At 46.1% G+C, this 25,910-nt stretch overlaps 1 protein-coding gene across 1 annotated transcript in view; it reads left to right on the top strand.

The window, feature by feature from the left end:
• The window catches only part of FAF1 (Fas associated factor 1), a 354,104-nt gene that overhangs the window by 310,510 nt on the left and 17,684 nt on the right, over positions 1-25,910 (top strand). Inside the window, exons 16-18 of the mRNA XM_068239060.1 lie at positions 204-284; positions 1,078-1,155; positions 13,160-13,375. Coding sequence (XP_068095161.1) covers positions 204-284; positions 1,078-1,155; positions 13,160-13,375 — 375 coding nt within the window. The remainder of the gene's footprint in view (positions 1-203; positions 285-1,077; positions 1,156-13,159; positions 13,376-25,910) is intronic.

Raw genomic sequence — 25,910 nt, 5'->3', positions numbered from 1 at the left:
GAGAGAGATAGCGCCCCCTGGGTTTGTGGCAAAGCTATGGCTGCTATATGGCCTGATAACTGTCCTAGTGGTCATGCTTGAGGTAGATGTGACCTCACAGGATGTGATGTAATCACTAATGCTGCCAGGACCAGTTGGTAGTTATTCCTGGATGTTCCGTGACATTTGAAACCGTTTAATATATATATGTCTTTTTGTTTTAGGATGAACGAGAAGCCAGAGAAAACGTGAAACGTGAACAAGATGAGGCTTACCGCCTTTCTTTAGAAGCGGATCGAGCAAAGGTGGGTTTTGCTGGAAGATTCTTGACGTCACTACATAAGTAGTGATGAGTAGTGATCCATTATTTGAACGTGTTCTGTGATGACAAGCAGTGGGGGCCAATTACATACTAATCATTCCTGGTTGGGTGCCAGTTTAAAGTGTACCTGTGAGAAAACAAGTGAAAAGATAGATACTTTCCTCAGTAGTGGGAAGACTCTGGATAATCAAGACGCCTTCTCCATTCTACTCGACCCTGCCATTCCGGCGTTGGGACATTCTGAACATACTTGACAAGCCTTGTCGAATATGTTCTTATGACTGCGCTCCCATTCGTCTACAAGCATGCGCACAGGCGCAAGTACGGCCCGCAACTGCGCAGAAGCATGGAGCCGCTAGTGCGTGTTTTTTAACTTGCGTGCACAAGCAGACTTGTGCTACCACTCAGGTGCGTGCCGTGCTTGCACTTGCGCTGTGCAGCCACAATCATCTATGGACTGAAAGGGGCGCAAAGACAAATAAAAGAAGGATTCTGGTATGCATCTGTGGAGGTGGATTGGAGAAGCCTTTGGATCATCCAGAGGTAAGTATCTTTTTTTTCTACCCCCACAGGTTTGCTTTGTAAGGAGCTTGTTTTTTTGGCCAGTTAGAATTGCTGGGCAGCTGATTTTGATTGTCCAAACTCCATGCTATTTGCAGTAAATTTGCATGCAAGCTGAAATTGGTAGGATCTCATTGACTGTCTCTAGTGATAAGATATTCTAAGCAATAGGCTTTACAAGTAATGCAAATTTAAAGTGATTCTTGTTTTTTCAGAGAGAAGCCCAGGAGAGAGAGATGGCGGAACAGAACAGACTGGAACAGATTAAGAAAGAACAAGAAGAGGAAAGAGAGGTGAGAAATTTCTGTCAGTGATAGACTCTCCAGTGTGCATAGCTTTCCAATGAAAGTCCTTATCCACGAAACCTGCAAATAATTCTGTACAAGGAGGAAATGTTATCCATACCACCCCACATCTCCTCCCTATTGTTCCCGGTCTCCTCCTCTGGTTCCTGGTCTCCTCCCTATTTTTCCCAGTCTCCCCGCTCTGGTTTCCGGTCTCCTCCCTCTGGTTTCCGGTCTCCTCCCTCTGGTTTCCGGTCTCCTCCCTCTGGTTCCCGGTGTCCTCCCTCTGGTTCCCGGTGTCCTCCCTCTGGTTCCCGGTGTCCTCCCTCTGGTTCCCGGTGTCCTCCCTCTTGTTCCCGGTCTCTTCTCTGTGGTTCCTGGTCTACTCCCTCTGGTTCCCGGTCTCCTCGCTATTGTTCTCTGTCTCCTCCCTTTTGTTTCCGGTCTTCTCCCTATTGTTTCCGGTCCCCTCCTCTGGTTTCCGGTCCCCTCCTCTGGTTTCCGGTCCCCTCCTCTGGTTTCCGGTCCCCTCCTCTGGTTTCCGGTCCCCTCCTCTGGTTTCCGGTCCCCTCCTCTGGTTTCCGGTCCCCTCCTCTGGTTTCCGGTCCCCTCCTGTGGTTTCCGGTCCCCTCCTCTGATTTCCGGTCTCCTCCTCTGGTTTCCGGTGCCCTCCTCTGGTTTCCGGTCTCCTCCTCTGGTTTCCGGTCTCCTCCTCTGGTTCCCGATCTCTGGTTCCCGGTCTCTGGTTCCTGGTACGCTCCTTTAACCACTTGAGGACCCACCCTTTACCCCCCCTTAAGGACCAGCGCTGTTTTAGCTGATCTGTGCTGGGTGGGCTCTGCAGCCCCCAGCACAGATCAGCGTGCAGGCAGAGCGACCAGATCGCCCCCCTTTTTTCCCCACTAGGGGGATGATGTGCTGGGGGGGGTCTGATCGCTCCTGCCTGCCGGGTGTTGCGGGGGGGGGCACCTCAAAGCCCCCCTCCGCGGCAAAATCCTCCCTCTCCTACCTGGCCCCCCCTGGTAAGCCGGGCTGCACAGGACGCTATCCGTCCTGTGCAGCCAGTGACAGGCTGTCTCCTGTCACATGGCGGCGATCCCCGGCCGCTGATTGGCCGGGGATCGGCGATCTGCCTTACGGCGCTGCTGCGCAGCAGCGCCGTACAATGTAAACAAAGCGGATTATTTCCGCTTGTGTTTACATTTAGCCTGCGAGCCGCCATCGGCGGCCCGCAGGCTATTCACGGAGCCCCCCGCCGTGAATTGACAGGAAGCAGCCGCTCGCACGAGCGGCTGCTTCCTGATTAATCAGCCTGCAGCTGGCGACGCAATACTGCGTCGCTGGTCCTGCAGCTGCCACTTTGCCGACGCACGGTATAAGCGTGCGGTCGGCAAGTGGTTAATTCCCAGTTTCCTACTTTAATTCCCGGTTTCCTCCTCTGGTTCCCGGTCTGTTCTCTCTTGTTCCCGGTCCCCTCAGCTGGTTCTCGGCCTACTCCCTCTGGTTCCTGGTCTCCTCTTCTGGTTCCCGGTCTGTAAGCCTGCGCATGTGCAGAGAGGACCAACAGCCTTCCTATTCCGGGTCACAGCACGACTTTGTGTCAGAGACGCCTGTTACAATGTAATTTATAGCGGCCGGAGCAGGAGCATTACATAAGGGGCTGGTGAGTGTATCCTCTTTACCAAATAGACATGGGTATGCTTACATGCATTCCCACGGCGTCTGCTCAGGGTCGCTTTAAGCTATAAAACAAAGCATAAATAAGGACCCTTTGAACATTCCTGCAGTAAAACTTTATCTCATACTGTCTCACTGTTTCTTGGCTGTCTAAGTGCTTCAGAAAACATGACTGTATTTGAGTTTTGTTTTGTAACTCTTCCTGTAGTTGAAAACAATATGAGACTCTTTCCTTTGCTACGATTGTTCTACTGTTTAGCTGTACTACACATACAGTTCATTATCTCATAAGTTCAGATTCCCTTTAAAGAACAAGCGACACCCATGCTAACCTAGAAATAAAAAACACATATAGAAGTAGATAAATACTACTTCTACTTACATAACAGATGTATTGTACTATCCACGTACTGATTCCTGTGAATTATATAAAGGAAAAGCAGAAAATCCTATTCTGAGCAGTGGCCATCTTGCCAAGCTAATGCTGACATCATATCCTCCCTGACTCTTGTTTCCCCCCCTCCCTTCTCTTGCTCATTGTGTATTCATTAGCTGCCCTCCTCCCAGAGTCTTCAGACACTCCCACTGAGGTGTATACTAGGAACTGCACTGTCTATTTTTTTATTTACACATCCAATCAGCCTTGCTTGTAAACACAAGTAATCAGAGGGTGTTTCTGATAAGCAGCTAGTCAGGGAAATAAATGGAAGAGGAGGAATATATTATAGATAAAAATGACTCCCAGCATTCAACTCTTTGGCACTGTTTGACACCAGGGCCAGTGCTCATAAAGTATGTGATAACTCCAAACCATAATAGCAGAAAAAGTTTTGCAAGTTTTGAATGCAGGATTAGCATCTTTATCACACTCAGACCAGTTGCTGTTGAAATTTGATTTTTATGGTGACAATACCACTTTAAAAAAAAAGTACACTTGTAGTTTCAGGCTTTACAATGTACAATTGGTTTTTTCCCAGTAAAGATCTATCTCATAATATGATAATGCCACCTATCTGAAATCACTGAGTGTGACTTGTGTAAACCTACCTGCGACACACATGCGGGATGGCTCCGCCCTGCCCGCATTGTATAGATGTCTGTTCCTTTGCCATTCTTTGGATCTAAAGCAATAGTTCCCAGTAAAACAAACAGTCCCCTCTGTGTAGCTGCATTCACTCTGTTACCCGGGCTTTTCTCTATACAGCCCGGCTCACAATGCCTGTTTGGAAACTATATTTTCCTACAGAAATAAAAAAAGAAAAATCAGATTCTATTCTGGCTCGGCAAGCACAGCCGGGAACCCCATTGTCTGTATTACAGTGTGCAGCCATGAAAATAATAGATATTTGCTTTGCAAAACAAAAAAGCCATTTTTTAACAATGCTGTTTATGAGAGAATGCCGTCGCTGAAGTTCAGGGATTACACATAATCTATTGTCGTAGAGCCGTGTTTGCTTACATAGAGGGCCTTTTGTTCAGCGCGTATATTTGAAACGCGCCTATTGATCTATTCAAGCCGCCGCCTCCTCTTCTCTTGGCCCCCGATGCCGGGGCCGTAAGCATCCCTGCATCATCTAATTGTTTTCTCCCTCCCCTTACATTGGTCCATTGCCTCGGTATAGCCATTGTGCGGCCGCGTCCTGTGACAACACCGTTGGGGGAACTGGCTACATTGGGGAAATAGGCAGAGAGCGCACAATGGGAAGGAGACTAATGAGCTACTGTTTATCCTTCCGCAATATAATTGAGGCAGCACAGTAAATAAAATGGCATCTGTTATTGCAGCCGGCAGGGAAATGTCAAAACAAGACAGAGAAACAGGTGCTTTAATAACAATGGAAAGGACAAGGGAAAGGCGGGCGGGCTGGAGATGAGACATTTAGGATATAAACTGTAGAGCACAATCAGACGGGTTCTGCAGTCCTGAGTCATTGTTCCTGTGGTCGGTGGACTGGCTTATGGGGGCTTCACCTGGGGGTTTTATATGGAAAATGAACAGCTTAGGGCCCTTTTCCACTAGCAGTCGCTAGCGTTCACGCTGAACGCTAGCGATTGCTGAATCGCAATTACCGGCGATTTCCCGACGTTTGCGGCCGCGATTTTGCTATGCTATGCACTGCATAGCAAAATCGCAGCAAATATCACTCCGCCGTGCGTTCGCGTTCCTGTAAAAAACGAATCGCGGTAGTGGAAATGACCTACCGCGATTCCTATGTTAAAAAGCAAACCGCAGCGATTGTAAAATTGCTAGCGGTTTGCGACTTTCCGATTCAGCCAGCGCAAACGCGCTAGTGGAAAAGGGCCCTAAAGAGGAACTCCAGCCTAAACAAACATACTGTCATTAAGTTACATTAGTTATGTTAATTAGAATAGATAAGTAATATAATCTCTAACCCACCTTGTTTTAAAAGAACAGGCACATATTTGTGATTTCATGGGGGCTGCCATCTTTTTCATGGGGGCAGCCATCTTTTTGGTTGACAGGGAGCATGAGACAGTTCCAACTGTCATGTGTCCTGATCACCTCTCCCAGCTGCGCACGCTAGGCTTCAAATCTCATATTCAAACTTAAAAAGAAAAAACAATGTGCACCAAAACAGCAGAATGAGAACAACATCAGAAATCCCATCATGCTTTGCACAGCATCCGGGGAAAAATACCCGGGCAGTTTTCTTCTGTGCAGCTGAAAATGAGGCTTGGGTAAGAAAAACAAAGTTCTGATGCTGTAAAACTGTTAAAGAAACACCAAGCCTTTTCAGTGCTGCTGAGTAGATTTTTAGTCCGGAGGTTCACTTTAAAGGATACCCGAAGTGACATATGACATGATGAGATAGACACGTGTATGTACAGTGCCTAGCACACAAATAATTGTGCTGTGTTCCTTTTTTTCTTTCTCTGCCTGAAAGAGTTAAACATCAGGTATGTAAGTGGCAGTTCCTGTCTGAGTCAGGACTGGATCAGACTACAGTGTGACCCTCACTGATAAGAAATTACAACTATAAAACACTTTCCTAGCAAAAATGGCTATTGAGAGCAGGAAAGCGATAAAAAAAGGGTCAATAGTTCATAGATTTTTAGCTCTGGCATACTTCAATGAATGTGTCATTGAGCAAAAACAATAAAACAGTAAAAACTTGAAAAATAGATTTAAATATAAAATAAAACTGTGGAATATCTTAAGTCATTTTCAGGAGAAGGAAGATAGATACAATTGCTTATTTCATTTGTTTTCACCTCGGGTGCCCTTTAAAGAGACACTAACTAAAAAAAAAAAAGCCCTCTGGGAGATACTTACCTCTGGAGGGGAAGCCTCAGTGTCCCAATGAGGCTTTCTTGACCTCTGAAGCTTCGGTGAATCCAGCGCTGGCTCCCCCTGAAACCCCCCCGGACAAGCTTGACAAGGGATGATATATTTACCTCTCTGGGATCCGGCGCGGTAGCAGCTCTTCGTTCGGGTAAGGTGGAAATAGCCGAACCCGATCGTAACCGCTCTACTGCGCAGGCGCAAAGAACTCGTGCCTGCGCTGTAGAGCGGATCTGATCGGGTTTGGCTATTTCCGCCATACCCGAACGGAGAGCCGCTAGTGCGCCTGAACAGTATTGCGGTAGGTAAATATTTACATCCCCGCAATTCAGGGGTCCCGGCTATTGAACGGAGGGATAGAGGACAATCGGGGAAGCCTCGTTAGGATTCAGAGTTTCCCCCTCCCAAGGTAAGTATCCCCCAGAGGTTTTTTTTTTCCATTACAGATTGTCTTTAAAGAGACACTGAAGTGAAAAAAAAAATGATGATATTATGATTTGTATGTGTAGCACAGCTAAGAAATAAAACATTAAGATCAGATACATCTGTGTAATTGTTTCCAGTACAGGAAGAGTTGAGAAACTCCAGTTGTTATCTCTATGCAAACAAGCCATTAAGCTCTCCGACTAAGTTATGCTGGGAATACACGATTCGTTTTTGCCTTCGTTTAAACCTTTGTTTCGATTGTGCCTTTTGTCCTTCTCGATCCCGAAGTAATCGATCATACGGTTAATATCACCACCCACGGTTTTGTTTTTTTTTCCCGATTCTGATGGTTTCGTTTTTCCAATGATCGAAGGCTGCAAAGAAACGAAACGAAAATCCCTTTTTACAGGGACGGACTAACATAAACGAATATATAATCGATCTGAACAGCCATCAAGCCTACCAATGGCTCGATTAGATGGATAAAGAGAGATAATATCAAACATGTTCGATCACTAGTCGTTCGTTTTTGGGGTCTATTAATCGAAACTATAATGAGATTATGACTATTTTCACATACGTTTTCAACACTCGATTCGTTTACCGAACGAATCGAAGGCTAAAACGAAGGCAAAAACGAAACGTGTATTCCCAGCATTAGTCCTGGAGAGGGCTGTTATCTGACTTTTATTATCTCAACTGTTCCTGGACTATTTACTTTTCCTCTGCTAGAGGAGAGGTCATTACTTCACAGACTGCTCTGAAAGAATCATTTTGAATGCTGAGTGTTGTGTAATCTGCACATATTATAGAATGATGCAATGTTAGAAAAAACACTATATACCTGAAAATAAAAGTATGAGAATATTTTCTTTGCTGCTAATCTTCTAGTAATTATTCATAGTACACAACCAATTCACTATATCATATTTTTTTTTCCGCTTCATTGTCTCTTTAAGGCTTCCTACAGAGCAGAATACAATATAATAATCTTTTCTTATTCCTGTTCATTGTAGTGTTCCTTGCTTGCCGGTAGACAAACGGGTTAGCCTTGTCTCCATGTTCCATTTATAGTTCTGTTGCAGAGAGCAGACACGGGGAGAACTTACAGACTCCTTGCCTATAGTGCCCCGGCTTGTATACAAACCGGGGACCCAGTGCTACAAGGTGAGAGCGCTAACCACCACGCCACCGTGCTGCCCAGACACCGATCACACATTGACCATCGACGCTCATGTGAACACCAACATTCAGACCCCATGTGCACTCTCGCTTGTGCTTCCGTCTCCTACCTGATGAACGAAAAGGACAAGAAACCTTGGCGTTTTAATGCCAATGTTATTTTAACGTGATGGAAAGGTATTTATGAATAGTAGGAAGCCAGGAGTTTCTCATGTCTTTTTAGGAAAACAAAATCTCTGAATCCTAATTGCATTATTGGTCAGAGGGCAATTTCGGGTTGATTTGGCATATTTATCCTTTTCATCGAGAGGAAATTGGGTAATTCTGAAGCTAAAATTGCTTTCTTATAGTAAAACCCTTTAATTTTACTAATTTAATTGGCTGATTCTAAGGTCCCTGCTGCTTTTGTTGTTGTCCTTGTGTCACTTCGGTGAGGACACTTGGAAGCAGGAGAAGCAGTGGGACAAGTAGACACTGATGCCTTTGTTGAAGGGCTCGGAGGCAATGTGTTGGAACAACTGAGGTGAAGATCTCCCAGCTATCAGGAGGATCACAGGGACGTTTAAACTTTCCGAGGCTTGCATTCTCACCTATTCATCTTCAAAGGGGAGAAGGTGACCTGAATGAACCCGGGACAATGAAGTAATTACACTTCCACTTCGATGCCTCGTTAACCTTTCTGCCCCTACAATTTAATCAAGTGTCCTCCTAGGCGGGGCAGCGTGATCTGATTGGAATTTGTAAAGGAAAAAAAGGATTTATTTTAATTAGTTGCATTGCGTGCTGTCATTAAGTGGTGGGAAATGCACAGATTTGTCACTTGGCCTACAGATGATAGTGACAACATTGGGATTTGTCACCTGTCCCTAAATCCCCTGGACCGGCAGCATCAGAGGCTTGTGGATGATGGGCAACCCTTGTCTCCGTTTTGAGTAATACAATAACCTTTTTGTAATGTTTGTTCCTGGATGTAAAAAGGCAGAAATGGCCCATTCACCTCATTAATATGTATTTATGGAGCACGTGTAATATCCTATCGTATTATTTTTTCATTATGTATTTCTATAGCACTAACATCTTCTGCAGCACTTTACAGAGTACATAGTCATGTCACTGACTGTCCTCAGAGGAGCTCACAATCTCATCCTTACCATATCTATGGTCTGTGTGTGGAGGGAATAGATGATTCTGATCAGAGGGTGATCTATCTAATGGTCAAGCTGGGAGGCAATCCGCCAGTCTTATTGGTCACCTTTAGAACTTGTGGAACACCCCCCTACCCCCACCCGGCAGAGGATCATCCACCAGGCAACCTAGGCAGGTGCTTGGGGCCTAGTCCTTGTCAAGGGGGCCACATTCTCTCATCTCTCTCCACTTTAGCTTACCAAAAGAACCGGGGGGGTTAAAAAAAATATACTCCTTTGCCTAGGGCCCTATTTCAACTTACTCCGACCCCTCCGGGCATGCTATGGTGCATTCTGCTGCGCCTTCTATAATGTGATTCTTTTTATCTTATAGGTCTCTTTTGTATGCTTTTATACTTTTTCTGATCTTTAAATTAAAAAGATTGTTACTAAAAAAGGAGACGTGGAAACTATTATATTTTCCTATTTGGCTCCTGGCTGTAATGTGCAACTTTTGGCGATAATACTTTCTTGGATACTAATTGTGCTTCCTGCTGATTTTGATTGGCCCAATTCCAGGCAGCATTACATTTGCATGCGAGTTGGAAGTGTTAACATCTTATTGACCATACTTACGGTTACTGGCCCCAAGAAAATATACCAGCTAGGCTCTCGTATCCATATTCTCGTATCGATATTAATCTCTCTGTATACACACACACACACACACATCCACTTGTACACACACACATACACTCACGTACACACACACACTCGCGTACACTCACACTCGCGTACACTCACACTCACGTACACTCACACTCACGTACACTCACACTCACGTACACTCACACTCACGTACACTCACACTCACGTACACACACACACACACACACACACACACACACACACACACACACACACACACACGTAGACACACACACACACGTAGACACACACACATGTACATATACACACACACACACACCCATGTACACACACACACACACACACGTACACACACACATACACACACGTACACACACACATTTTTATGGCCCATGGCGGAGGCGGTATTTATGTTCTATAGTGGAGGTGGTATTTATGGCCCATGGTGGAGGTGGTATTTATGGTCTATGGTGGAGTTGGTATTTATGGCCCATGGCGGAGGCGGTATTTATGGCCCGTGGCGGAGGCGGTATTTATGGCCCGTGGCGGAGGCGGTATTTATGGCGCATGGCGGAGGCGGTATTTGTTCTATAGTGGAGGTGGTATTTATGGCCCATGGTGGAGGCGGTATTTATGGCCCGAGGCGGTATTTATGTTCTATAGTGGAGGTGGTATTTATGGCCCATGGTGGAGGCGGTATTTATGGTCTATGGTGGAGTTGGTATTTATGGCCCGTGGCGGAGGCGGTATTTATGGCCCATGGCGGAGGCGGTATTTATGGCCCATTGCGGAGGCGGTATTTATGTTCTATAGCGGAGGTGGTATTTATGGCCCATGGCGGAGGTGGTATTTATGGCCCATGGCGGAGGCGGTATTTATGGCCCATGGCGGAGGCGGTATTTATGGCCCATGGCGGAGGCGGTATTTATGGCCCATGGTGGAGGCGGTATTTATGGCCCATTGCGGAGGCGGTATTTATGTTCTATAGTGGAGGTGGTATTTATGGCCCATGGTGGAGGCGGTATTTATGGCCCATGGCGGAGGCGGTATTTATGTTCTATAGTGGAGGTGGTATTTATGGCCCATGGTGGAGGCGGTATTTATGGTCTATGGTGGAGGTGGTATTTATGGCCCATGGTGGAGGCAGTATTTATGTTCTATAGTGGAGGTGGTATTTATGGCCCATGGCGGAGGCGGTATTTATGGCCCATGGCGGAGGCGGTATTTATGGCCCATGGCGGAGGCGGTATTTATGGCCCATGGCGGAGGCGGTATTTATGGCCCATGGCCTAGGCGGTATTTATGGCCCATGGCGGAGGCGGTATTTATGTTCTATAGTGGAGGTGGTATTTATGGCCCATGGTGGAGGCGGTATTTATGTTCTATAGTGGAGGTGGTATTTATGGCCCATGGTGGAGGCGGTATTTATGGCCCATGGTGGAGGCGGTATTTATGGCCCATGGCGGAGGCGGTATTTATGGTCTATGGGGGAGTTGGTATTTATGGCCCGTGGCGGAGGCGGTATACATCCATATGTATTCTGCCAGAAATTGGCTCCATAAACATAATCAGCGCATCCTTTGCATTGATTACTGAAGTCCATATACCCTTGCTTGACGTTTCAGATATGTTTGGAAAACACATCAGAAATGAAAAGGTCACTGTGTGGCGGATGCTGTTTTCTGGCTGGCATTTACCTTCTATGTGTTGCGGTAGGAAAATATCAGTAGAAAGACCCCCACCCCCCCAGTGCTCCTTCATTTGTGAAAGTATAGCATATAGAAAGCAGAATGTCACATATTACCACCACAATTTCAGTTAACGAGGATGATGAACACTATTGGGCACTGTAAAACCATTCCTTTAAAGGGACACTGAACTCCTTTAAGGGGAACCTAAAATGAGATATGGATGTTTCCTTTTAAACCATACCAGTTGCTTGTCAGTCCTGCTGAGCTCTTTGGCTGCAGTAGTGGCTGAATCACACACCTGAAACAAGCATGCAGCTAATCCAGTCTGACTGCAGTCAGAGCACCTGATCTGGGGCTGTAGTATTAGAGACATAGGATCAGCAGGAGAGTCCGGCAACTGGTATTATTTTAAAAGGAAAAATCCATATCCTTCTCAGTTTAGGTTCCCTTTAAAATTGATATTTGAACTTACCTGGGGCTTCCTCCAGCCCACCGTAGGCTGCGAGGTCCCCTGGCGTCCTCCTGGCTCCTCTCCTGGTCTCACTGGCGGTTCCGTTAATCTGTGACTGCAAGCCGAAGTCGCCGATGCACACCCCCGCAGCCGCCAGCGGGACGCTGAGGGACCTCACAGCTAGAGTTGGGCGAACTGTTAGCGCAACTGCAGCCGAACTGTTCGGCTGCCCAACCTGTCATGTCGCTGTGGCTCTTACTACTTCCGGGTCGCAATGACCTGGAGTAGTACGTCTGCGCTGGCCCGGCGGAGCGTGTCCTAGATCGCGCTCCCGTTGCCGGGCACACTCTGCGCATGTGTGTGACATCACTCATGACGTCACACACATGCGCAGAGAGTGCCCGGCAACGGGAGCGCGATCTAGGACGCGCTCCGCCAGACCAGCGCAGACGTACTACTCCGGGTCATTGCGACCCGGAAGTAGTAAGAGCCACAGCCACATGACAGGTTGGGCAGCCGAACAGTTCGGCTGCAGTTGCGCTAACAGTTCGCCCAACTCTACTCACAGCCTACGGTGGGCTGGAGGAAGCCCCAGGTAAGTCCAAATAATTATTTTAAAAAGAGCTCAGGGTCCCTTTTAAAGGACACCCGAAGCGAAAATATGAAATATGTGATTGTATCTATCTTCCTTCTCCTAAAAATGACTTTTTGTGATATTCCACAGTTTTGTTTTATGTTTAAATGTACTTTTTAAGTTTTAACTGTTTTATTGTTTTTGCTCAATGACACATTCATTGAAGTATGCCAGAGCTAAAATCTATGAACTATTGACCCTTTTTATTGACTATTGACTCTTCTGCTCTCAGACGCCATTTTCTACTAGGAAAGTGTTTTATAGTTGGAATTTCTTATCAGTGAGGGTCACACTGTAGTCACTTCCTGCCTGAGTCAGGACTGAGTCAGCCACTTACATACCTGATATTTAACTCTTTCAGGAAGAGAAAGGAAAAAAAAGGAACACCGCATAGTTATTAGTTTGCTAGGCACTGTACAAACCCATGTCTATCTCATCATGTCACAAGACAATTCGGGTATCCTTTAAGCCCTTAACGGTTTTGTGGCTTGCTGGTTTTTTTCCCCACTTTGGACTCTGGAAGATTGGTCTTGTCTGGCAATTTGCCTGCTATGCAGCTGAGATCTTTTCGATACTTCCAAAATTCCAAAAAACTCAGTAATTTAGGCAAACAACTCAAGTACAGTAGTAGGTGGGCTATGGAAATGTTAAATCCATACTAGAGTTACTTCAATTTAACACCTATGAGTGAGTGCAAGACCTTAAATCCATAGTGCTTATGGATTAAAAGTTGCTGTTGTCTCATCTTTGGAAAAGTTTTTTAAGAGATTGTCAATTTATATTTTATTTTTTTCCCATTTACTTCTTGGTTAAAGCTGATTGACAGTTATTTATGACTTCTTTATCTCTTTGCAGGCTATCCGGCTTTCCTTAGAGCAGGCCCTCCCACCGGAGCCAGAGGAGGAGCTCAGCGAACCACAGAGCAAACTGCGCATCAGAACACCCAGCGGCGAGTTCATCGAGAGGCGTTTCCTCAGCTCCAGCCCCTTACAGGTGCTCTTCAACTTCGTAGCATCCAAAGGATTCCCCTGCCATGAGTACAAACTCCTCAGCACCTTTCCACGAAGAGACGTGAGTATCCTGCCCTTGCAAGACCACCTGTGGCTATGATGATCCTTATTACTGCTCAGCTTTCTCAGCAGAGGGGCTAATGCCATCAAAATAACGCTTCTTTCTAAAATTAGTCTTCAGATGTGTGCAAGTAAACAGGATTTCCCAAATCTATCCTCAGGCTTTGCACAATAGTGCATGTTTTTTTTTTCCATAGTGGCACAATGAAAAATCTGAATAATTTTTTGGACACAAGGTGATTAATTAGTTATGTAGGGGTTAACACTTCAAGGGACTCCGAGCACCTCTCATGGACATGCCTTTAAACCAAACGACTTCTAACAAAGTCGTGCTGTGGCACCTCTGGAGGAGCCTCTAGCAATGGCCATACGTGTCACTTCCTCTTCCTGCTTCATTCAGTGATGCACTTCTATAACAGAGAAGAACAGGGGTGACCCGGAAGTTATAACATAGCCAAGATGGCAGCCGCGATTTTTAAATTGAAATCAAATGAAAACTATTTGGTGTAGAACGGCGATTCAGGCATCAAATGAAAGAGGAGAGCACAAGCTACAGAATGGTATGCATCTTTAAGTACTTTGCAGTACTGGTTCGGAGTCTTAAATTCATGCCCATGAGGTGCTCGGAGTCCCTTTCACTACAACCTTAAAAAAAACTTTATTTTTTTTTTAATGTGACACTGCCACTTTAATTTTTTTTTTGCAGCAGCAATCTTTCCCCATTGAATGGGTGCTACACATGTACGAGCGGCAGGGTGCACAGACTATTGCAGGGCCTGCTTTTAGTTTTGGACTTGAGTCTTGCGTCCAGGTGTCTGCAGCATAGATAATCAGGACGTAAGACGCATGTCATGGAAAATGACGTAGTTAATAAAGTGGTATCTTCATTAAGATAGCACGACTTCCTTGGGAGTTGGTGTCACTTAGCGCATGTTCATTCTGTGCAAGTTGTGTTGTTCCGGTTTTGCTGCATGTGAATACACTCCCCATACATTCCCCATACAGTTGTATAGGCATGTACACATCTCTGCGTGAAAGACTAGACAACATTTATTTTGCGTTTTTCTCCTGGCAGACTCAAAGTGCCAGAGTGGAAGCCACTAGGGTGCACTCAGTAAGCAGGGAGCCTTGCCCAAGGTCTCCCCACTGAATAGGTACTGGCTTACTTAACAGGAAAAGCTGAGATTCAAACCCTGGTCTCTTCAGGGGCAGAGCCCATACTGAGAAACCGTAACCAAGAATTGAACTTCATCCCAGTCAGTAGCTGATACCCCCTTTCCCAGGAGAAATCTATTCCTTTTTTCAAACAAATAATCAGGGGGCTCTGTAAGGCTGATATTGTGGTGAAACCCCTCCCACAGTGTGATGTCAGGACCATGGTTCTGACATCACACTGTGGGAGCCTTGTTGCATTGTGGGAAATAACAGCTGTTTTTACAGCTGTTTCCAACTACAAAAAAGCAAGCAGCATCTCCTTCCACTGATCCTACCTGCCAGCAGTAAAACTGTCACCATGTGATAAATGTCATAATGTAAATCAGGGAGAGGAAAGATTTTTGTACCTCAGCATCGCCATCTTACGAGCAGCGAGATTAGACTGGAGCGAGTGCGAGCTCCCGTCACTACACAAAGGGGACACCAGTGATCAGCCTGCCAGCAGCTGATCAGCGCTGGCAGGCTGTGTTTTTTATTTATTAAGTACATGAACATTTATATAGCGCTGACAGCGCTGTATAGAGTATATTGTCTTGTCACTAACTGTCCTCCTGATGGGCTCACAATCTAATCCCTACCGTAGGCATATGTATGTAACGTAGTGTACGGCCAATTCAAGGGGGAGGGAAGGGGGGAGTATAAAAAATGAATTATTTTTTTTCAGTAATAAAAAAAAAAAACTAACAATCGCAGCAACAATCAAATAGCAGCAAAATAAAGTTTTAATGGTGAGAAGAAAAGGTGGTAAAATTATTTGGGTACTAAGTTGTATAATGGAGCAATAAACTGTTAAAGTTGCAAAGTGCCGAATTGTAAAAAAAAAAAAATGGCCTGGTCACTAGGGGAGTATAAACCTCTGGTCCTGAAGTGGTTAAAAGGACAACTGAAGAGAGCGGTATATGGAGGCTGACATATTTATTTTCTTTTAAGCAATACCAGTTACCCAGCATCCCAGCTGATCCTCTGCCTCTAATACTTTTAGCCATAGCCCCTGAACAAGCATGCAGCAGATTAGGTGTTTCTAACATTGTCAGAGCTGACAAGACTAGCTGCATGCTTGTTTCTGGTGTGATTCAGACACTACTGCAGCCAAATAGATCAGTAGGACTGCCAGGCAACTAGTATTGTTTAAAAAGAAATAAATATGGCAGCTTCCATATACCTCTCACTTCAGTTGTCCTTTTTAAAGTGTCTTTCTTTCTCATCTCAAAAAGTTGGGAGGTATGCCCACGTTACCTTTCCACAGTGTATTTCCGGAACTTGTGCAAAAATGTGCACTTTACCTAGCAATTGTTGATGCTATGAAAATAACGTGGATGTTTAAGAGGAACTGTCGCAAAATCTTAACATTTAAAACACACAAGAATAAGAAGTACATTTCTCCCAGTGTAAAATGAGCCATAAATTACTTTCCTGCTATGTTGCTGTCACTTACAGTAAGTAGTAGAAATCTGACATTACCGACAGGTTTTAGACTAGCCCATCTTCTCATAGGGGGGTTCTCAGGGTTTTCTTTATTTTTAAAAGCACTTAGTGAATGGCAGTTGCTCCATCCAACTCCCAACATAGTGTACAGTGAGCAGGGAGGCTGGCCAGCATCTTTTTATTAATCATTTTTAGAGAATGTCTTTATAAAGAATAAAGGCCATGCTGAGACTCCCCCATGAAGAGATGGACTAGCCCAAAACCTGTCGGTAATGTCAGATTTCTACTATTTACTGTAAGTGACAGCAACACAGGAGAAAAGTAATTTATGGCTCATTTTACTCTGGGAGAAATGTACTTCTTATTTTTATGTGTTTTAAATTTTAAGATTTTCATGACCGTTCCTCTTTAGCATGCAGAGTGTGCGCTGTGCTATGCGCATGTTGTAGTTATGCTATGTGGGCATTACATAAGCACAGTGTGAACTTGGCCTTAGCACTCTGCTATAAATAAAGACTTCTGAATTTATTATTGAGATCATCTCCCTCTTGCATTGGTGAATTCTGCCACTCGTTAAACCATCACACGACTAAACTGTTTGCCTCAACAAAAACCTCTTCAATAAAGTCTATTTAGCTCGCTGTCATCGATGTCAGAGGCCTGAATTGTTAATAAAGTTGGAATTGGTTGTAGCAGATGCATGGCTAATGCGACTTGCGAGGGACCCGCCCCCCTCGCCTGCTTTACATGAGCCGTGGCAACCGCTCAGCCGAGGGGAAAGCGACTCATTTGTAGATCATTTTATTAATAAACTGTTTACAAAATATTTACAAGCTGCATACAGAACCGAACGCCGGGGGCTTAACAATGACTAATACAGCTGAAGCTTCGAGATGTCTCTGTAATATATTCTAATCTCCTTAGAGCCAGCAATAATTAAACTGGAAAGAATACAATTTCCAGCAGGCCAGGAGCTGCAGGCGATTATTGGGAGATTATGCGGGACTTCTTAACCCCTCCAGCACCAGGGCACAGCCGCTGTACAGGCATCCTTTACATTATTTAGCCGTATAGTGGAAGGTTCAGGTGTGGCAGCAGAACTCAACCAATCACGGCTCAACTTTCTGAAATGTGGATTTTTATATGCTGCTATGAACTGATTTGCAATTGGTTGCTTTCAGGCACATAGCCCAACCAGTTCCCTATAGCCGGTATAAGGGGGGGGCGTCGACCACCCGTTTTGGACTAAGACTCTGCTTCTGTTGGTCTACACTCAACTCCTATCTGTGACTTACAATGCAATCAGCATACAGAGTTTACTCCTATACATAGCATTGCATTTAAGGTGTGACCATACATGATCAAATGACCTTTGCACAATCTTATCAATTTTTGTAATGGGAGAACCAGCATTGCGGCTGTAATTTGGGTTTATTTTTTAATAAAGCCTTCAGATCTAAAGGACACCTGTAGTGAGAGGGATGGTGGAGACCTTATTTCCTTTTAAACAATACCAGTTGCATGGAAGTCCTTCTAGCTGATCTTTCAGGAATCAGAAAACAAGCAGATCCAGTTATACTTAAAGTGAACCTCCAGACTAAAAACCGACTCAGCAGCACTGAAAAGGCCTGGTGTTTCTTTAACAGTTTCACAGCATCAGAACTTTGTTTCTCTTATACAAGCCTCATTTTTAGCTGCACAGAAGAAAACTGCCCGGGCTTTTTTCCCCTGATGCTGTGCAAAGCATGATGGGATTTCTGATGTTGTTGTTCTTGTTCTGCTGTTTTGGTGCAATTTTTTTTTTTTTTTTTACATTTTGAATTTGACATTTGAAGCCTAGCGCATGCAGCTGGGAGGGGTTATCAGGACAAAGGACAGTTGGAACTGTGTCTTATGCTCCCTGTCACCTCCTTTCAACCAAAAAGATGGCTGCCCCCATGAATCACAAACATTTGCCTGTTCATTTAAAACAGGGTGGGTAATAGAATATATTACCTATCTATTCTAATTAACATAACTAATGTAACTTAATGACAGCATGTTTGTTTAGGCTGAAGTTCCCCTTTAAAGAGAAACGGTGACCAAGAATTGAACCGCATCCCAATCAGTAGCTGATACCCCCTTTCCCATGAGAAATCTTTACCTTTTCGCAAATGGATCATCAGGGGGCTCTGTATGGCTGATATTTTGTTTAAGAAGCCCCTCCCACAGTGTGATGTCAGGACCATGGTCCTGACAGTTTCCTGTCTGTGAACCTAATTGCATTGTGGAAAATAATAGCGGTTTACAGCTGTTTCCAACTGCCAAAAAAACAAGCAGCATCTCCTTACAGTGACATCACCTGCCAGGAGTAAAAATGTCCCCATGTGATAAATGTCAGAATGTAAATCGGGGAGGGGAAAGATTTTACAATGGGCAAACACTGACTAAATCATTCTAAACATAATTATTGTAAAAGTAGCACTTTTGTATTACATTATTTTCACTGATTGCTCTTTAAGTCAGAACCATCTGATCTGCATGCAGGCCTAGCTAATACAGAGCGCTCCGTACGTGGCTTTGATAGCTAGCCTGAGGAAGTGGGCATAGACCAATGAAACGCATTGCATGTACTTATTAAAATTCATATTTATATGAATGTCTCGTTATTGAGGTAAGCTAGCTCTATTTTTCTATTTTAGCTGTTTTTAATTCAGTTGTATCTATCTATCTATCTATCTATCTTCTGGGGGCCTCTTACATCCTTTGCTCTGTGACTTGGATGAGCTTAGTGCGATATGCTATGCTGAAGTTTTGCACAGCAGTGTAGAGGTTTTTTAGGTTACCAGTTGGCAATTTAAAATTTAGAAGCATTATTTGCTTCTGCTGATTACAATTTTGCTGGACACTGAGCATGATATTGCAAGCACGATATTGTGACTTTGTTTGGTCAAGCACTGTTTTATTTGGGTTACTGAGGACGACACTATGATAGGCATCTAATTTACTGGCAGCTTGTGGTAATCGCTGATGGGTTGCTGCTGTGCATGTGCTGCAGTTGTGGCTTGTGGTAATCGCTGATGGGTTGGCGCTGTGCATGTGCTGCAGTTGTGGCTTGTGGTAATCGCTGATGGACTGCCGCTGTGCGTGTGCTGCAGTTGTGGTAATCACTGATGGACTGCCGATGTGCATGTGCTGCAGTTGTGACTTGTGGTAATCACGGATGGACTGCCGCTGTGCATGTGCTGCAGTTGTCTGAGCAATCGGAGTCTGAGCAATTTTGGGTACCCGGAGTTGAAATCGGAGTCGTGGTTTCAGAAACTGAGGAGTCGGAGTTGGAGTCGGAAGATTTTTGTACCGACTCCACAGCCCTTGGACTGCCGCTGTGCATGTGCTGCAGTTGTGGCTTGTGATAATCACTGATGGGCTACCGATGTGCATGTGCTGCAGGTGTGGCTTGTGGTAATCACTGATGGACTGCCGCTGTGCATGTGCTGCAGTTGTGGCTTGTGGTAATCACTGATGGACTGCCGTTGTGCATGTGCTGCAGTTGTGGTAATCACTGATAGACTGCCGCTGTGCATTGCTGCAGGTGTGGCTTGTGGTAATCACTGATGCACTGCTGCTGTGCATTTCTGCAGTTGTGGCTTGTGGTAATCACTGATGCACTGCTGCTGTGCATTTCTGCAGTTGTGGCTTGTGGTAATCACTGATGGACTGCCACTGTACATGTGCTGCAGTTGTGGCTTGTGGTAGGCACTGATGGACTGTCGCTGTGCATGTGCTGCAGTTGTGGCTTGTGGTAATCACTGATGGACTGCCACTGTACATGTGCTGCAGTTGTGGCTTGTGGTAATCACTGATGGACTGCCGCTGTGCATGTGCTGCAGTTGTGGCTTGTGGTAATCACTGATGGGCTGCCGTTGTGCATGTGCTGCAGTTCTGGTAATCACTGATAGACTGCCGCTGTGCATTGCTGCAGTTGTGGCTTGTGGTAATCACTGATGGACTGCCGCTGTGCATTGCTGCAAGTGTAGCTTGTGGTAATCACTGATGGACTGCTGCTGTGCATTGCTGCAGTTGTGGCTTGTGGTAATCACTGATGGACTGCCGCTGTCATGTGCTGCAGTTGTGGCTTGTGGTAGGCACTGATGGACTGCCGCTGTGCATGTGCTGCAGTTGTGGCTTGTGGTAATCACTGATGGACTGCTGCTGTGCATGTGCTGCAGTTGTGGCTTGTGGTAATCACTGATGGACTGTCGCTGTGCATGTGCTGCAGTTGTCTGAGCAATCGGAGTCTGAGCAATTTTGGGTACCCGGAGTTGAAATCGGAGTCGTGGTTTCAGAAACTGAGGAGTCGGAGTTGGAGTCGGAAGATTTTTGTACCGACTCCACAGCCCTTGGACTGCCGCTGTGCATGTGCTGCAGTTGTGGCTTGTGATAATCACTGATGGGCTACCGATGTGCATGTGCTGCAGGTGTGGCTTGTGGTAATCACTGATGCACTGCCGCTGTGCATGTGCTGCAGTTGTGGCTTGTGGTAATCACTGATGGACTGCCGCTGTGCATTGCTGCAAGTGTAGCTTGTGGTAATCACTGATGGACTGCTGCTGTGCATTGCTGCAGTTGTGGCTTGTGGTAATCACTGATGGGCTGCCGTTGTGCATGTGCTGCAGTTCTGGTAATCACTGATAGACTGCCGCTGTGCATTGCTGCAGTTGTGGCTTGTGGTAATCACTGATGGACTGCCGCTGTGCATTGCTGCAAGTGTAGCTTGTGGTAATCACTGATGGACTGCTGCTGTGCATTGCTGCAGTTGTGGCTTGTGGTAATCACTGATGGACTGCCGCTGTCATGTGCTGCAGTTGTGGCTTGTGGTAGGCACTGATGGACTGCCGCTGTGCATGTGCTGCAGTTGTGGCTTGTGGTAATCACTGATGGACTGCCGCTGTCATGTGCTGCAGTTGTGGCTTGTGGTAGGCACTGATGGACTGCCGCTGTGCATGTGCTGCAGTTGTGGCTTGTGGTAATCACTGATGGACTGCTGCTGTGCATGTGCTGCAGTTGTGGCTTGTGGTAATCACTGATGGACTGTCGCTGTGCATGTGCTGCAGTTGTCTGAGCAATCGGAGTCTGAGCAATTTTGGGTACCCGGAGTTGAAATCGGAGTCGTGGTTTCAGAAACTGAGGAGTCGGAGTTGGAGTCGGAAGATTTTTGTACCGACTCCACAGCCCTTGGACTGCCGCTGTGCATGTGCTGCAGTTGTGGCTTGTGATAATCACTGATGGGCTACCGATGTGCATGTGCTGCAGGTGTGGCTTGTGGTAATCACTGATGGACTGCCGCTGTGCATGTGCTGCAGTTGTGGCTTGTGGTAATCACTGATGGGCTGCCGTTGTGCATGTGCTGCAGTTGTGGTAATCACTGATAGACTGCCGCTGTGCATGTGCTGCAGTTGTGGTAATCACTGATAGACTGCCGCTGTGCATTGCTGTAGGTGTGGCTTGTGGTAATCACTGATGCACTGCTGCTGTGCATTTCTGCAGTTGTGGCTTGTGGTAATCACTGATGGACTGCCACTGTACATGTGCTGCAGTTGTGGCTTGTGGTAGGCACTGATGGACTGTCGCTGTGCATGTGCTGCAGTTGTGGCTTGTGGTAATCACTGATGGACTGCCACTGTACATGTGCTGCAGTTGTGGCTTGTGGTAATCACTGATGGACTGCCGCTGTGCATGTGCTGCAGTTGTGGCTTGTGGTAATCACTGATGGACTGCCGTTGTGCATGTGCTGCAGTTCTGGTAATCACTGATAGACTGCCGCTGTGCATTGCTGCAGTTGTGGCTTGTGGTAATCACTGATGGACTGCCGCTGTGCATTGCTGCAAGTGTAGCTTGTGGTAATCACTGATGGACTGCTGCTGTGCATTGCTGCAGTTGTGGCTTGTGGTAATCACTGATGGACTGCCGCTGTGCATGTGCTGCAGTTGTGGCTTGTGGTAATCACTGATGGACTGCCGCTGTGCATTGCTGCAAGTGTAGCTTGTGGTAATCACTGATGGACTGCTGCTGTGCATTGCTGCAGTTGTGGCTTGTGGTAATCACTGATGGACTGCCGCTGTCATGTGCTGCAGTTGTGGCTTGTGGTAGGCACTGATGGACTGCCGCTGTGCATGTGCTGCAGTTGTGGCTTGTGGTAATCACTGATGGACTGCCGCTGTCATGTGCTGCAGTTGTGGCTTGTGGTAGGCACTGATGGACTGCCGCTGTGCATGTGCTGCAGTTGTGGCTTGTGGTAATCACTGATGGACTGCTGCTGTGCATGTGCTGCAGTTGTGGCTTGTGGTAATCACTGATGGACTGTTGCTGTGCATGTGCTGCAGTTGTGGCTTGTGGTAATCACTGATGGACTGCTGCTGTGCATGTGCTGCAGTTGTGGCGTGTGGTAATCACTGATGGACTGTCGCTGTGCATGTGCTGCAGTTGTGGCATGTGGTAATCACTGATGGACTGCCGCTGTGCATGTGCTGCAGTTGTGGCTTGTGGTAATCACTGATGGATGCTGCTGTGCATGTGCTGCAGTTGTGGCTTGTGGTAATCACTGATGGGCTGCCGTTGTGCATGTGCTGCAGTTGTGGTAATCACTGATAGACTGCCGCTGTGCATTGCTGCAGTTGTGGCTTGTGGTAATCACTGATGGACTGCCGCTGTGCATTGCTGCAAGTGTAGCTTGTGGTAATCACTGATGGACTGCCGCTGTGCATTGCTGCAAGTGTAGCTTGTGGTAATCACTGATGGGCTGCTGCGGTGCATTGCTGCAGTTGTGGCTTGTGGTAATCACTGATGGACTGCCGCTGTCATGTGCTGAAGTTGTGGCTTGTGGTAATCACTGATGGACTGCCGCTGTGCATGTGCTGCAGTTGTGGCTTGTGGTAATCACTGATGGACTGCTGCTGTGCATGTGCTGCAGTTGTGGCTTGTGGTAGGCACTGATGGACTGCTGCTGTGCATGTGCTGCAGTTGTGGCTTGTGGTAATCACTGATGGACTGCCGCTGTGCATGTGCTGCAGTTGTGGCTTGTGGTAATCACTGATGGACTGCCGCTGTGCATGTGCTGCAGTTGTGGCTTGTGGTAATCACTGATGGACTGCCGCTGTGCATGTGCTGCAGTTGTGGCTTGTGGTAATCACTGATGGACTGCTGCTGTGCATGTGCTGCAGTTGTGGCTTGTGGTAATCACTGATGGACTGCCGCTGTGCATGTGCTGCAGGTGTGGCTTGTGGTAATCACTGATGGACTGCCGCTGTGCATGTGCTGCAGGTGTGGCTTGTGGTAACCACTTTCAAAGCAGCTCGCAAGCTAAAAAAGTGTGGCCACCTCTGCATTAGATGATGTGTGAATCTGTGGCTCTTACAATAGCCCAACTATTCCAAACCTCAATAATTACTTTTTTGGCAGCGATCCGACGAGATCTCTATTGTGTGTCACATAATGTTCACACTGTGCTCTCTGTGAACCTGATCTTGTTAAACTCTCGAGTGTAAAACTGCAGCCTTTTTACTGTATCTGCTCTGGTGTACTCAATCTTCCGCCCGACCTGCCATCAGGAGGGATGAGAGTCACTAAGGGCTCGTTTCCACTGTTGCGACGCGATTTCGGCCGCATTCCGACGCTTGTAAAAACGCATGCGGATGCGTTTCCGCATGCGTTTTTACCCGCGATTTCGCGTGCGATTTCGCATGGCAGGGTGCCATGCGAAATTAACCATGACACTGCCAGGGCAAAATAACATTGAAAAGGTGCGAAATCGCCCGCGAATTCGCGGGTAAAAACGCATGTAAAAACGCATGCGTTTTTACTATTAAATACATTAGCGGCGATTCGCCCGCATTCCTGAGGCACGCGAATCTGCACGACCCTGTCGTGCAGATTTTCCCCGCACAGAAAAACGCCGCCGCCGCCGCACACGTGGAAACAACCCCATACAGTAACATTAAGTATGCGAATCCGCATGCAGTGCCCGCATGCGGATTCGCTACAGTGGAAACGAGCCCTTAAGGTAATCCCACTGATGATGGAATTGCTTCATCATTTCAAAACCGGTTTGTTTTGTTCATTGTGGTGTGATCTGCTTAAATCCATTTAATTGGCCACTTCCAACACACAAGTGAGATAACATTCTGGCAACCAAGTGACTGTGAAATAAGAGCATAGCCCATTGCTTGCTACTTGTACAAATCTTAAGCCTACTTTTAAAAATTGTTTAACGTAACAAGAGGAGTGACTACAGTGGAGCAGGTTGCTTCTAACGACAAACTTTTGCTTCCTGTGGAAGAACTCTCTCGTAGGTACCAAATACCCAGACCCACCTACATTAGGTTGTTCCAGATTCAGCATTCACTTAGAGCCCAATTTGGGGGTAATAGACTGCCTATAACAGATTACCTACTGATAGAAGTACTTTAGGCATATACACACGTCCAACATAATGCACAACCAACTGCACAACATGACCAACTGCACAAGTTGTTTGCATGACAAGTACATACACACACGCCAACCAACTAAACAACCAACTCACTTAAATGCTATGTGCACAAGCTAAACAACAAACTGCAGAATTTGTCCGCAATACAAAAAAATCTAAGTTATTTGAAAGATTTGAACACACGTTCCAACCTGCATGATAGTTGGGCAGGGTTGATCCACCAGTTTGATCTGGCAAGCAGCCTGTTATCAGTTGATCGTCTTGTTTGACAGCCGAACACATGCAGTGCAGTAATTTGGAGTTCCTGAAGGAGACGAGATCTCCATCCAGTAGGATTCATTTAGGATTTATTGTAACCTGAAGCCCCAAAACTTAGTCTAGTACTTCCTCCAGGTTCTTCCAGTACTGTTTTGTTTTGGTGTCTTTATCAAACCGCATGGAAAGAACAACCTCGGAGCCTGAACGCTTTTAGGATCGTGAATACAGTTATTACAGGCGCTACAGTGAATTACAATCCCTATGAATAACCATTAATTTTATTAGCCTATTTCTAGCTAAGATTAAGCCCTTCTCCTTCTGCGGAATAGTGGGGTTCGCAGGTTTGTAGCACCAGCTGTGTTGGGCAAAGGATTTTTGTAAAGTGTGATTGCTGATGTTGGCGTTGCCATAGGGCTCCATCTGGGTTGTGTGGCTTCTGACATTTGGCCAACATTTACTGCTCCTCTTCTTCCAAGCCCTTACCTACCTTTTATAACAGGAGTGTCAAACTGGGCCGAAATTGAGCTCTGGGACCAAGTCACGGGAAGACCTCAATGTCTAGTGACCTCCTTCCTCACTTATAAAATTCCCTGGTCTCTCATATCCCCCTTCCAGCCTCTATCCAGTTTCCTGATGTTTAGTGGTCCTCTCTCCCTTATCTACACAATTCCCTGATTTGTATTGGTCATCCCTCCACTAAACAGTTTCCTGGTGTCTAGTGGCTCCCTCCTTCCCCTATACAGTTACTTGGTGTCTTGTGGCCCCCTTTAATCTCCTATATCAGTGATGGCTAACCTTGGCACTCCAGCTGTGACCAAACTATAAATCCCATCATGCTTCTGCCTCCCCAAGTTATGCTTAGAGCTATCAGAGCATTGCAATGCCTCATGGGACTTGTAGTTCTACCACAGCTGGAGTGCCATGGTTAGCCATCACTGTCCTATACAGTTCCCTGGTATCTAGTGCTGTCCCCCTCCCATATGGCTTACCTGGTGATCTAGGGCTTACCCTCCAATACAGCTTCTCTAGTGGTGTAGAGTGGGCCAAACATAATAAAAAGTGGGGAAACCACCTGAGGGCCAAATCTGATTGCTCCGAGGGCCAGATTTAACCCACGGGCCGGAGTTTGACATGTATGTTTTATAACATTAAATAATTGCTGTAGTTTCTC

Source organism: Hyperolius riggenbachi, chromosome 6 (assembly GCF_040937935.1).
Source record: "Hyperolius riggenbachi isolate aHypRig1 chromosome 6, aHypRig1.pri, whole genome shotgun sequence".
Lineage (NCBI taxonomy): Eukaryota > Metazoa > Chordata > Amphibia > Anura > Hyperoliidae > Hyperolius > Hyperolius riggenbachi.
Note: the sequence above shows the minus strand (reverse complement) of the source record. Positions and strands in the feature narration are given on the sequence as shown.